This window comes from Equus asinus, chromosome 1, assembly GCF_041296235.1.
Source record: "Equus asinus isolate D_3611 breed Donkey chromosome 1, EquAss-T2T_v2, whole genome shotgun sequence".
NCBI classification, from domain to species: domain Eukaryota; kingdom Metazoa; phylum Chordata; class Mammalia; order Perissodactyla; family Equidae; genus Equus; species Equus asinus.
Genome location: NC_091790.1, coordinates 197,001,536 through 197,016,275, shown reverse-complemented (window position 1 = coordinate 197,016,275; position 14,740 = coordinate 197,001,536). Strand labels below are relative to the sequence as shown.

Here is a 14,740-nt window from a genome sequence, read left to right as displayed (position 1 = left end):
ATTCTCCATTAACATATTTTTTCTATGTAAGTTATTATGAGATAGGTTATTAATGTCAAATAAAATATTAATTTTCATCATCTGTTCTTGTCAATTCTTCATTTTTACTTTCTAAACTGTTGCATGCCACACTTGTGTAATGAAAGAGTTTTGAATACCATGGTGAAGGACTGAACACACATCTAGAAGTACCTATGTGATGTAAATATTGGCAGCTCTTGTAACATACAGTTATGGTCCTAGTAGTTGTTTCACAGTCTTCTCTATGACAGGCTTTGTAAACATTTATCTTGATGACCTTCATGCATCTTCAAAACTCATGGGCTTTGCTGCACCTTGCAGAGGCTGTCAGTAGGGCCTGCGGTGTCCACCGCCTCCCTGCCTGCATGGTGGGGCCTCAGGCTGCTTTCTCTCTCAGCAGCTGCACTGAAGAGCCCCCTTAGTGTTTTAACCTTTTATAATAATTACAATTTTGTACTGAAAAGCACTTTTTTTCTTACTTTATTCTCACATTTGGAAGCAATGATTTAATGATTTGATATGGGATTTCAAGATATTATCGAGTTTGTCACAGTTTGAAAATCCCACTGATGAGAAAAAATCATATTTTATTATTTAAAAAATTATCTATTTTCATTTTATTTTGCTTCTAGAGATCAGGCAATTATCATTCCATGACCTTGAAGTTTACAATGGCAAACTGTTCTTTCTTTTTAAAAGTATTTCATTATATTTCTTTTTAATATTCATTTTCAGTAAGACAGATGGAAGCCCAGGAATGCCCACATCTTCTTGTGAGAAGATGGCAGAAAGATATTTCAAATCAAACTGCAGAGCAATTAGGCAGTGGAACATTTAAATACCAAGAAATGGGTAAAGCCGAGTGGAAATGCATGTGCAGTTGTATGAAGGTCAGAAATGGGCATGGTGGTTATCAAACCAACTGAGGAGAAAGAAGAAAAAAAAGAAGAAAACAGTAGGATATACTATTGTACAGCACATTATAGGTCAAGGGAGAAGAGAGGCCACAGAGATGTCAAATGAGATTATGGAAAGCAAGATAACTTGAGCTCTGAATATCACACTATTTCTCAGGTTTAGGATTCTCCTGCACTGTCTGCATGATTCCCTTTCTTTACATGGTAAAGATTTATCTGTTACACGCACCCCAACTTTTTCTCATCTGCACTCTTTATTGGGTGTTTCCTGCAGAAATGCCAATAAAGACAGTGGTCTGAACCTCCCCTCGCTCCTGGCTTCTGCTCTGACCACCCTGGTGTCTTGCCCACGTGGCCCTGCATGCTGTGCCCTGCCTTCTGTTCCCAGGACCTGTGAGTATAATCAAGTATTTTGTCCTGAGCCTCTCCTTTGTCTTCTCTTGTGGTCACAACTGACAGACCATCACATTTTAAAAAAATACAAAACACTTGGTCTGCGACTTGCATTTTTTGTTTCTTCACAGTGACTTCGATGAACAAAATGAGTAATTTTTAAAAGGCCCAATATTTATCAATTTTTCAAATTGTTTTATGATTTTTGGATCATCTCTAAGAATCTTTGCCTACCCAAAGTCATGAAGATATTCATCTATTTTATTTCCTAAAATATTTATGGTTTCTGCTTATATGTTTAGATCTATAATATTCTTTTTTAACTTGGTATTTATTATAACACAGGGCAGAACATGCCACCCACCATATTCACAGGGTACCAAGCCCCCTCCCCCATGATGATCTCTGCTGTCTCTCACACTGGCCTCTCCTTGCACAGCACTCTCCTCAGGGCCCCCTTGACCTCTGCGTTCCTCAGGCTGTAGATCAGCGGGTTCAGCATAGGGTTGAAAAGACTGTAAAACAGGGAAAGGATCTTCTGCTGCTCCTCAGGATGGCGGGATTTGGGGGCCATGTACATGACGATGGCGCTGCCAAAGAAGAGCCCGACCACACAGAGGTGGGAGGAGCAGGTAGAGAAGGCCTTTCTGCGGCCCTCCCCAGACTGGATCTTGAGGATGGCAAACAGGATGCGTGTGTAGGAGACCAGCACCAAACAGAGGGGCCCAACTAAGATAAAAACACAGGATGCAAAGATGACAACTTGGTTGAGCCTAGTGTCAGCACAGGCCAACTTGAGGACAGACAGGATTTCACAGAAGAAGTGGTTGATTTCATGACGCATACAGAAGGGCAGCCTCAGGATGAGAACTAAATGAACCAGAGCCAAAATGAAGCTAAATGCCCATGAAGTGATGACCAAGACCAAGCACACTTTCCAGCTCATGATGACAGTGTAACGTAAGGGGTGGCAGATCGCTGTAAAACGATCATAGGACATCACCACCAACATCAGACACTCTGTAGCAGCAAAAGCCAGATAGAGAAATGTCTGCATAATGCAAGGAACAAAGGAGATAGTTCTTTTCTGGCTCACAAGATTTGCCAGCATCTTAGGGACATTGTTGGAAGCATAGGACATGTCAATGATGGCCAAGTGGGAGAGGAAGAAGTACATAGGGGTGTGAAGTCTAGGGTCTAAGCAGATAAGCCCCAGAATGACCCCATTCCCCAGAAGGGTGAGGGTATAGAAGAGAGAGAAAAGTCCAAAGAGGACCAACTCCAGTGCTGGGTCCACCTGGAATCCCAGCAGGGTGACTTCTGTGATCCACGTCTGGTTGCCTGCCATGCTCCTGTGGCAGAGACAGACAAGCCCATGTCCACAACAGGAAGATTGGAGCTGTAGGGCAATCAAAATGCAAAATATTTACTGAAACTTACAGAGTTAGCATTTAGAAATGTATTACTTTGGCAAGTTTTTCTATAATTTATTTTTAGATATGTTGTAAAAGTGACTCAGGGTGCTCATATAAGTCAGAAAAATAAGCCCCTTGAATCAATGGAATATTATGACATATTTATAATTATAGATAAAATAAATTATAAGACAACATAATCTGATACATTAGAATCTTCTGGGACCTCTGTTCCATCTCCAGTGTTTGTAGTTTTATTGTGAGAGTTTTATTTATTCTTTATCAGCACTTGATACTGAAATTTAGTATAAGTTAAAGAACATTTTGGCTACGTAATAAACATATCCAAGTATCCTAAATGCAGTTAAACATCATGACATTTTTGTAGCCTTTTCAAGTATGAAATTCAAAAAAAGAAAATGAATTTACATTAACAGTAGGTGTATGTAAAGATGATAGCTGTACAGTAATTGTATTTTGTTTGGGTGTTCTCTCTTTTCCCTTTTTAACTTAATATAGAGACAAATCCCAGAGCTTAGCTTATTTCCTGGTGTGAGAGAATCATTCGTCCTCACGATTTCCTCCCAGCTTTGGCAACTCCCATTGTCATCCAATCCCCTGAAGACCGTCCTCATCACTGTTCCCATGCTGACCACCTCTTGCTGTTCTGATGGATTCTGAGCAGCTCACAGGGAGTGGGACCAGCTGCAGCATCAGTTGGTTACTTGTTTCTAGAGCGCTCCTCCTGGGAGGTGCCTGGGTGTGTCCAGGAGCAGAGGGAGAAAGGGCCCTGAAGGGCTGGATGGCAACATCACGTTGAGAGACCAGGTGACCTCATGCCGTCCCTTTATATTTCTTCACATTTATTCCAGAAACAGGCTGAACTATCTTTATGTTTAAATTAATGTAATGTTTCAAATCCAACAGAGTATTTAAAAGCTAATTGCAATTATTTCTTTTAGTAAACATTCAGATCCTCAAATTTATATTTTAAAATTGGGGTTGTATTATACAAACTTTAAGTTTTTTTGATGAGGAAGATTGCCCCTGAGCTACTGTCTTTTGCCAATCTTCCTCTTTTTGCTTGAGGAAGACTTTTGCCGAGCTGACATCCATGCCAGCCTTCCACCATTCTGTGTGTGGGACACCAACACAGCAGGACTGGGTGAGTAGTTTTTGAGTCCGCACCTGGGAGCCAAACCCAAGACTGGTCCACTGGAGTGGAGCACGCAAACTTGACCCCTACTCTACGAGGCCAGCCCTTATGCAGACTGTTTTTTAACTACCGTTTTCATTTAACATTCAGAACACTCTTATGTATTTAAGTAATATTTTACAGATATTATTTAAAATTAGCACAATATTGTATTATAATACCATTTGTTTAATTTCCTTGTGTTGGAAATTTGTGGTTCTCGTTTCTCCTACGTTTAGTAGCATTGGGATTCATATTCTTTCAAACTGAAGTTTTGTCTACCCTCCCAATTATTTCATTAGGATATATTCTAAAAGTGAAATAGCAGACGCTAAAAGCTTTGATACTTACTGCCAGCCTCCTTGCCGGAAATTTGTACCAATTCCTCCCGCCGACAGTGTGTGAGAATCATGCCTGTTTCCCACATGGGCACCAATACTAGAAATTATCAGTTTTAACCTTTGCTAATTTGATATGTGAATAACTTCATACAGTTTAAATTTATATTTCCACTATTCCTTACACACATTCCTTGAGTGCATCATGTTCCAGCCTCTGTTGGAAGCTCTGGAGGTACAGCAGTGGATCAGGGAGATATTCTGAAGGGGAGACATATTCTCAGGAAGTAGGTGGTCTATCTGTTGTCTGTTCCTCACATTTCCATGGAGGGGAGGGACCTCCCTACCCCGGATGAAGGGCTTTGGAGCACACCTGCCCTCTCTGTCCTCTAGTTGACACAATTTGTGAAACAGGAAAAAGGCACTGAGGATGCTCCTCCTCTGTTCTCCTGTTGGGTCAGCTACGTTTCTATCCTTCTGGTTACAGCCTGTGGGAGAATGTTCTGTCCCCATTGGGGGTGGGAGTGATCTAATGGCTGTGATTGTAATTTGTAAATAAATTTTGTTAAAGATACGAACCATGTTTTCCAATGAACCTCACTAATAAAACATATTTTTAATTCCTACTTGATTCCTGTGTCTATCTCTCAATTTATTTTTTCAGGTCATGGAGCAAAGGGAGGTCATGGTTAATTACCACCCCTAAACCAACAGGAGTAAACAAATCAAGAAAATATTTGTTGAGAGTAAAAAGTCCTATGAAGGAAATAAACAGGGTAAATGATAGACAGTGACCCAGTTTGAAGGGGCTCCTGTAGATGTGATTGTCAGGAAAGGTCTCTCCAAAGAGGAGACACATGGGTGCAATCTAAACAATGGAGGGGAGTCCATCCTGACTGCAGCCGCGTAGACTGCTCCTTGCACAGGGAACAGTAAAGGCCAGTCCCTGGGCAGGAAGAGTCCGTGAGTTCTGGGAAGAGAAAAAAAATCCAATGTCCCCAAACCATAGGGACTAGATGTTGTGAATTATTCACTGTAATCCTGTTTATGGCTAAAATTTGGGGTTGACATGAAAGTTTATGAATTAGAGATGGATTAAAATATTCTGCTACTTTTGTAAAAAGCACAGAAAACAATGCTACCATTTAAAAATGCAATATAGATCTTTATATAGTGAAAGGAAAATTTTTCCACATAAGGTCAAACCATGTGTGTATAATATGATTAGATTCATATTTTAATATATAAGCACATTTATATACACGTCTTCTGTGTCTCTTTACACATATGGGGAAAATTCTTTAAGTTAAAAAGGAAACTGCACTCTTTATCTCTAGAGAGTAGTATTATGCAGGGGCATACCTCTTCTATAAATTGTTTGCTTATTTGTTGTTTGTTTTTTAATACACTTTATGCATTATCATGAGAAAAACAAGGCATTTTTATTTTGGAAAAATCCACAATGTAATATACAACCATAGTTGCCCATCATTTTTGCTCATCTTGAGAGTAATCCTCACCAAATTTTAACAGGAACCTCAAATCTGAGCTGATTTTCTTAGAGCTTCAAATGGGAGAAATAAGTCACTGCATTATGTTGAACAGTTAAGTTTGACAGGAAAGGAGACATGGAAAACCTCAATCTCATTTTTCTTCATAGAGTTTTTTTGTGAATTGTACAGATAGAGAAAAAGATCAAGATCTTCTATTGACTAAAAGTAAAAATAAATCTTAAATCAGTTGAAAGTTATTGAAACATCCACCAAAATGTGAATGGGGGCACAAGCAGAGCAAAATTCTGATGTTTCACAGTTGAAGGAAATGATTTTAGTCATAGAACATTTCGATGCCTTTCTAGTTTACTTATCTGAATGTAGCTTAGGGCATTTCATGTTAAAAACCAAAAGAATTGAAAACAACAATAAAATAGTTACCTGTAAAGGCAGAATCAGAAGTGACAGGGAATTTAGTTGTCATCTAAATTCTAAAGGAAACTTTCAATCCGGTTCTTAGGAAAAGTCTCTGACAATCAGCCTACTTTCTAGCGGGAACGTTGTATCCCAAGTCAGCTCATGAAATTCTGCTCTTTCCCTAGATACTGCTGGAGGACTCATGTCAAACTTCATCTCTGTGAATTCCCTTTATTTACATTCCTATGCTTACAGTATGGTCACTAGTAGACACAGTTAAGCAGAGTGCCACAAAATTGCTAATTTGAGCGACGCTTGCTTCCTTTCATGTGAACCTATGTGTCCATGTCTACATGAATTTGGTGTATCTATTAAAAGGACAGGGCCATCCTCAAGTAACTCCCTAAGTTTTGGTTGAAAGTTCACTGGAACACCCAAGAAACAGCAGCAAATTACGATCAGTAAAATATCTTACAATATCACTCAAATACTATTCAATTGATTGTACCTGAGCTAATAGATATACTTTGACTTATTAATTGATATATTTTAATTGCATGCAATAGAGCACACTTAAAGGACATATATCGAAGCTCCAATTAGGAGATAGATGAAATGAGAATCTGCCCCATTTTCTGGACAATACAAATTTAATGACTGAGTGGAATATGGCCCTTTGTGGACACACCAAATATTGTGTTTATCGGTCCCACTGAATCAAGCTGAATGGGATGTCAGAGAGATCTTAATCCCTGAGGCCTCCAGGGGCATAAACATTTTGTAAATTTTCAAGGATTTACAGATACAATACACAGAGAGATACCCACGTGAAGATTTCTTTAAGTGTCCACTGTAGATACACATTAAAGAAAGATCTTCAGTGCCCAGAATAAGGAGAAAAGTTTCATGGATACATTTTTCCGTCCTTCCATGGCATGAAAATTAACAGGGCCTGAAAAACATAAGGTCCCTGAATGAGATGATGGCAGCATGGTTCACATGTTGGTCAGACATCATTCTAATCCTAATTCTGCAAGGTGAACGCGTGAGCTTGAGTAATTTACTCTAAGCTCCACTGTTTTCCTCTGTACATGGTGACAACAAATGTCTACGGGCTGATGTGGAGAATAAATACCATTAAACTGGTATATATTAGGAGTTAAATAAATGTGAGCTGTTATTAATAGTATTAAGGAGACCACAAAATTCAAAGAAGACTCCAAATCACTGGGATTAGAGATCCAACAAAATCATGATATTGTAAACTCTTTCATATTTATTTTGCTTTTCTCATGGTTATTTCTGAGTTTAAATTTAAAAACATACATTTTTCTTTCATTTCTATTAATGATTCTACATTCTGATTTTTAAAATTCAGTTTAAAAAGGAATTTCAGGAAACAGAGGAGTCCTTTACAGTAACCTCATTCCTGGATTGAAGAAGAAAATGCAAGTATTAAAACTCAAGCGGCAGTTTTGCCATTCCAGATATCCCAATGTGAGAGAGACTGAATCTTGTGAAAGGAAAAGGGCCATATTTAGGATATTTAGCGCCGACCCAAAGTAAAAGTTTCTATTGATCAGTCACTGAGAATGAGAGCCCTGGGCTGTCAAAGATGCAGCTCTGGGACAGCTCAGAGTTGTCCAATTTTCACGCTTATTCGGAAATTACTTACCATCTCCAACAGTTGCTTTAACGCTTAGCCTGACCCTAATAAGAGGCACAGTTTGAGAAACAAACAAGCAAACACGGATTCTGAGCCCGACTTCCTGGATTCAAATCTAGGCTTTGCTACATACTAGCTTTGTGATGTGACCAATCTGTGCCTCTCTTCCTCAGTTTTTCTATCTGCAAAATGGGGTGAATACTAAACCTTGCCTCATGGGATAGTCGAAATAATTAAATGAGTTTACTCACATAAGACCCTTAATATGTGCTTAAAAATATATTTTGAGGGATTTGAAAACTATCATTGCAAGGTAACTTCTATTTGGAAAGATGTTAAGCCATCATAATATTCCTCTGCTAAAACAAGGAGCAAAAAAAGACACGGAGTTTTCTCCATAAGACAAGGCCATCTGTCTCCTGGACAAGTGAGAAATGGGTCCTGTTTGGTTGGACAATGTTTCTGAGAATCTGTGGGGCAGGAGGTTAGGAGAGGGGAAGGAAGATCAGTCTCAGAGCAAGCAGACCACTCCCCTCTGCCTTCAGCATCTTCTAGTTCTAAGAAGAGACACCTGGGCCTCATGGCCCCTGCAGTTCCTTGTAGCCCTTGAGCCAGTTGATCACTTATATCAGAGGCTGGCTGACTCCTCCCCTCTGACACAGTCATGACAAAGCCAAGAGTTGCCACAGGAAGATGATGAGTGAAACATGAATGGAGGGTCCTGGATGGTCAGAGGCATTGTGGCCACACCATGGGGATAGGTAGTAGTCCCGAGAGACCCCCTCAGGCCCCTAGTTATGAAGACAGGCTTAGGACCACACAGGGAAGGCATTTAGTCATTGATCCCTAGAGCCAGTGATCTCATTCACTCCCCTTTCCGATTACCCACCTGCAAACCTCTTCTCTGGGCTGATGAACACTTTTCCTTCCAGTGGTACCTTCTGTGTTCTTTTAGCAAACGTGGCCTTGAGCTTAGAAGAAACCTCACAGAGAAGAAGGACTCAGGTTGATTCTCCTCTCTAAAGGGACTTCATGGGGAGGTGAAGCCCAGATACACTCATCACTGAACTTTATGAGAGACTTGCCTCTGCAAGGAAGGGGCTGTCCTACCATTATTTGAACCCACCTCCCTCCCTGCAGACACAAACAATGATTCAGGGAACAGAAGTGAGGTGCATTATGTCTACTCACATTCTCCCCAGAGAGATTTAAGCAGTTTGCTTCTTTCCTGTGGGCAGGTGAGCCAATGAATGCATTTCCCATGTTAATTCATTTTCTGCTGTCAGTCTCCCATGGGCATTTTTGGGTTTGTCTGGGATTTGTTTTTGTTTGCCTGGGATATGGTGAGGCCAGGATGTCTTTAAACTATGCAAGACTCTAGCACAGAAAAAAAAAATTCAAGATTATGTCATAAATTGATTTCTCTCATATGTATTTTACCAGTTTTAAAATTGTTCCACTCAATAATTCCTCCTGCTTGACGGCAGAAGAGAGACTGTAATTTCTGGATCTCTCATAGGAGATGCTGCCCTGACCCTGTTAAGACATCATTTCAGTTAAATAGGTGATCTCCCAATGGAGGCAATGTCCTTGCCAAATAATCACAGCATATTTCTCACTTACAAGTTTTTTGCCTTGACAATTTAGATATACCTCTCCCTTAACTTTCTTTAGTTTTCCCTCCATTTCCAACATCTCCAGATTTCTGAGCCACATTTTTATTTCTTGATCCTGGGTTAAGTGCTACAGTTAAAATGACCCTTTCTCTCCCTCTCCCTCTCTCTCTCTCTCTCTCTCTCTCTCTCTCTCTCTCTCTCTCGCACTAAGTGTTAATGTTTGATGATTGTCAAGTCCTTCCAGGTCTAACTTCCTAGTGTGTATCTTAATCTAGTTCTCTAGATAGTCTTAGTTCTTCAACTGTGGTGGAAGGAGCACTTCAAAATAAAACTAATACATTTAATCTATTGGAGAGTAGTAAAAAGTGTACTTAAGAGGAGACAAATTGGGGTTATTTCTTTTCTTAAAATAATCTGTGTTCCAATAGACTCTCACTCCTCTTACCTCCTTATTCGCCAACACACGCACTCTACTTCATTCAAGTCGTACTCTCCAGTATTCTTCCACTTGAAATTTAGTCCTTGTTTCAAGTCCATTTTCTCCTCGTATTACCCATTTGACATATTACCGATCCTTCAAAGCACTCATGGAAGATTCTTCAACCTACCAACCCAAATTGGTCTTCTCTGGCAGACTAGAAGTACTTATTATAACATATTTCATTCTTGTGCTTAAATAACTTATTACCTTTCGTAGTGTTTATTGTTCATTTTCCTTTTTTTACTAGCAAAGCAAGATTATTACAGAAAAATAAATTTCATTCACCAACACTCAGATAGAGCTAAGGATAAAAATTTAGTGCATATTCTTTAGATATGCATAATTACCACTTAATTTCTTTTGATGAACATGATATAATGACATTTAACACATCCTACTGTGGATCAAAGAGGTAGCATATTTTGTCTCCATTTTTTTGCTTTTAATCTTTGAAATGGATAGAGCAAAAACATTTACTGTGGGAAATCCTATACTTTGTTTGAGTGTTATTAATTTTTATATTGATTTATATTTTAGTAAGAATAAATATTACACGGCATACTGGGCACCATCATTTGTGATGGACCTTTATTAAATGAAGGTCAGTTTAGAGAGAAAAGTGTTTACAGATCACAAGACAACACCTAGAGCTGCACCTAAATATCCTTTAAATATTTTGCCTTCTCTGAGACAATAATTCCTCCTTTGCAGGTCTTGAGTCCTGTCTTACTTAATTTTAAGTCTACTTAGCACATAGAATTTTAATAGGTCATTTTAAAAAGTAAATAACATAAGCAATGATGAGAAATTCTTATTGCTGATGACTACTTTCACTGTAAGTTCTGCTATGGTATGTGTTTTTAACCATACAGAAGTATTGTAGGATATACTCCATCAAAACAAGGGAATAAACCAAGAAAGAGGAAGATGTGAGTTTAATGAACTAAGGAGTCCAACACAAGATAAAGGCAGATGGAATTTCTAGGAAATAACCAGTGCAAACAGAATGAGAAGGGAAATCTCCTGAGGGATGGATATATTGTCTGAGGTGGCTGAGGAGGATCGACATGTGTGGTAGGCCATAGCAATGGGCACAAAGAATCCAAGCAGAGGCAAAAACAGGTAATTAGTAAACATCACACTTTTTACTTGTAGCTGTAAGCATTTAATTTATACCTACTTCCTGCCTCGAAAGTCAGGTGAGGAATATATGGCCTAATAAAGAGTTTTGTTTTCAAACTCCTTGCCGCTGCTGATGGGCCATGGACGAATGTGCTCCAAGTGGGGATGCTTTTCTTTCTTACAGCAGTAGACTTCTCCAGCAGTTGCCTCCCCTTGCTTGGGCTGATTAATGGGATCAGTTCATTGCACTGCGCTTTGCTCTGTGGTTGAAGAGTGAGTTCTGACCATTGCTATCTTCCTTAACGGAATGTTTGGCATAGACCAGTAATGTGGCCGGCATCTTTCAGGTTAGAGGTGCTGAGGGACCCAACTGATCAAGAGAATCAAGTCTGCATCCCCCTTGCTCATATTCCAGCCGTAAATAGGAGAGATGCACTCATGTGACCTTTTTCTTAAAAGTCTCCATCTCTCTTTCCCATCCTCTCTCCCCACTCACTTTTAGGGAAAAATATAGAATTTTTGTTGTAAAAGGACAAGAGCTCCAAATCTACACTCTATTCTGCTTTCATTCTTAAGGTTGTTTGTTTTGTAAAGTGATTTGGGTAAAATGATAAATTGGAGTGAAATGGTTGAAAGTCACTTAGTCAAAACAAGTGCAAACCTTTGCAATATGCTCGTCTTTGAGGAGATGATGTTTGCGACCTGATCCATTAGAAGGGCTGGTAGAAGAGGATTCTATGTCTTGGCTTTTCATTCTTTTTATGCTCTGTACTGATTAAGAGATAGTCTTGATTTCAATCTAACCAAATATATCAATGTTTCCTTTTGTGGCAAACTATTTTATATATTATTTTAAAAATCTTTCTCCTTCATATCTTCTAAAAGGTTTATAGTTTTGCCTTTGACACTTAGGTCTTGAAAACAGTAGGAGCTGAGTTTTCTGCAGGCCTGAATATCTATATGGTTACTCTATTCAGTCAGCACTATTTACTGTAAGCCCTTCCTTTCCCCAGGGATCCGTCATGTCACATCTCTCAAGTATCAAGTGGTAGAGAGGCATTAATTTGCTTCTATGTTTTGTGTTCTTTTCAGTTTCTTTATTTTTACTTTTAATTTTTTAATTGTTTTTTTTTTTTTTTGAGGAAGATTAGCCCTGAGCTAACATCTGTGCCCATCTTCCTCTACTTTATATGTGGGATGCCTACCACAGCATGGCTTGTTGAGTTGTGCCATGTCCACACCCAGGATCTGAATCAGTGAACCCTGGGCCACCAAAGCAGAATGTGCGCACTTAACTGCTGCGCCAGCGGGCCGGCCCCGACAATGTGTATCTTTTAATTTGTTAATATGGCAAAGTTTTTTCATTGTTTGTTTTAATGTCAAACAATTCTTGCAGTTTGGGATGAAAACTTTATCATCATGTAACATTGTTTTGTTTTACACACTTGTTTTACTAATATTTTCTGTAACATATTTGCATTTATGTTCATGAATAGGGTTAGACTGTGCTTTTGTTTCATAATGTTTATCTCAGGTTTGGTATCAATGGCTTAAACACTAAGAGTATTTATTTTCTAACCTTATAAGAACTCTAAAGATCAAGGGTACTGGGTTTGTTAAATTAAAGGACCCAAAAAGGTATTCAAGGAGCCAGAATTGTGCGGACAAACTCACACACTCAGGGTACTACAAACCATCCCTCACACTGATCTCTTCTTCCCAGAGATCTCGTCAGGGCACCGTTCAGCTCTGGGTTCTTCCAGCTGTAGACCAGGGGATTCTGCAGAGCGTTGAAAAGGCTGTAAGACAATAGTAGACTCTTCCTTTGTTCTTGAGAATGGTTGGATCTGAGGACAGGTACATGATAACAGCACTGCCAAGGAAGAGCCCGACCACACAGAGGTGGTAGGAGAGGTGGAGAAGGCCTTTCTGTGGCAATACCCAGACTGGATGCTGAGGATGGGAAACAGGATGTGTGTGTAGGACACCAGCACCGACCAGAGGGGCCTGACTGAGACAAACACAGAGCCCACAAAGAGGATAATTTGGTTGAGCCTAGTGTCAGCACAGGCCTATTTGAATACTGACATGATTTGACAGAGATTGTGGTTGATTTTTTGTGGCCTACGAAAGGGCAGCCTCAGAATGAGAGTGACATGGATCAGAGCCAAGAGGAAGCTGAACAGCCAGCAAGTGCAGCTAGGACAGTGCACACTCTTCAGCTTATGATGACAGCATAATGCAGGGGATGGCAGATTGCCACATACTGATCATAGGACATCACCCCCAAACTCACACACTGTGACAGCACATGCCAAATACAGAAAAGTCTGAAGGATGTGTGGAGTGAAGGAGACAGTTTTCTTCTGCATTACAAGGTTTGCCAGCATCTTAGGGAAAATGCTGGAGGCATAGGACATGTCCACGATGGCCAAGTTTGAGAGAAAGAAGTACATTGGGGTGTGCAGTCTGGAGTCCAGGCAAATGAGCCCCAGAATCATCGCATTTCCCATCAGGGCAAGGCTGTAGAATGACAAGAAGAACCCAGAGAGGAAAATTTCAAGTTCTGGGTCAAGCTGGAATCCCAGCAGGATGACTTCCGTGATGCACGTCTGGTTGCTTCCCATGTTCTTTCAACAGATAAATACAATGCTATACTTAGGACAGAGATTTTTAGAGCTGAGGGGTAGAAAAGGCAAAAAATTATATGCTCATGCAGAGTGAGAATTTATGCCCTAGGCCACAGATTAGTAATTCATGGACCCAGTCCAGTCCAAAGTCCTGTGTTGTTGATCTGCTAATTTGGCTTTGAGAGAAATTTAAAAGTTTTAGGTATTGACCAATTTCTAAAATTAGGAGATCTCACATAAAAATTGACGTCTCTGGCTTCTTTTAAAAGAGTAGAAGTTTTGCTATTTCTTGAAATTCATCGTAAGCAATAGTCAGCTGAAGCTAATGAGAACATAGAAGTTGATCCTCCTTCATTTACCACTCTCTCCATTAATCCCTATTTTCTTCCAGAAATTGAAGCTTAGTCACACTTAACAATTTTGGCATTGCACTTACACTATTGGTTGTATATTTACTTAAAAAGAAAGTGAAGATTTATACTCAAGATGAGTTCCTAAGTCCTCCTCTACTTCAAACACGTGGAAATGAGAGATAAAAATATAAAATGCAGATCCCCCAAATATATAGCCAGAGCTTAAAATAAAATGATTCTTCCATATTCAGAACTGAATCAGAAACATGATATGCTCTAAGTATGAAAGCAGAGAATCGTGGTTTTTGAGTGTGGAATCAGCCTTCATGGAGAAACTCAGCTTGGAGTCAAGGGAAGTTTTGAGCTATGAGATACTAATATGATTGCCTGAAAATAAGGGCTTGGGTTGGGCCCATGAAAGGGGGTATAAAACAGCTGTTGGGCTGCAGGATAAGGAGACTATAAAGAAGTCAGTATGCTTGCTGACTCTCTCATTAGATCACTAGAACCTGGGACACTGTTATAAGGCCTGATTCTGTGATGAAAGGCACATGGAGCCAGGTGAAGATGAATCAAAACTCAAAACCACAGGACAGGAAGAAAAGGTGGAAAAACCAAATTGACATCAAAATAATAATAAAACCAAAAAATTTTCACTCAAAATGTGTATCTAAAGCACGTTT

At 39.5% G+C, this 14,740-nt stretch overlaps 1 protein-coding gene and 1 pseudogene across 1 annotated transcript; both read right to left on the bottom strand.

Moving 5' to 3' along the window:
* Window positions 1-1,746: 1,746 nt before the first annotated feature.
* Window positions 1,747-2,679, bottom strand: LOC106841888 (olfactory receptor 2A14-like). The gene has a single exon (XM_014858145.3). It carries the CDS (start codon window positions 2,677-2,679, stop codon window positions 1,747-1,749), a length of 933 nt encoding a protein of 310 aa, XP_014713631.3.
* Window positions 2,680-12,752: 10,073 nt separating this feature from the next.
* LOC106841884 (olfactory receptor 2A12-like) lies at window positions 12,753-13,701 on the bottom strand (annotated as a pseudogene).
* Between the last annotated feature and the right edge of the window lie 1,039 nt (window positions 13,702-14,740).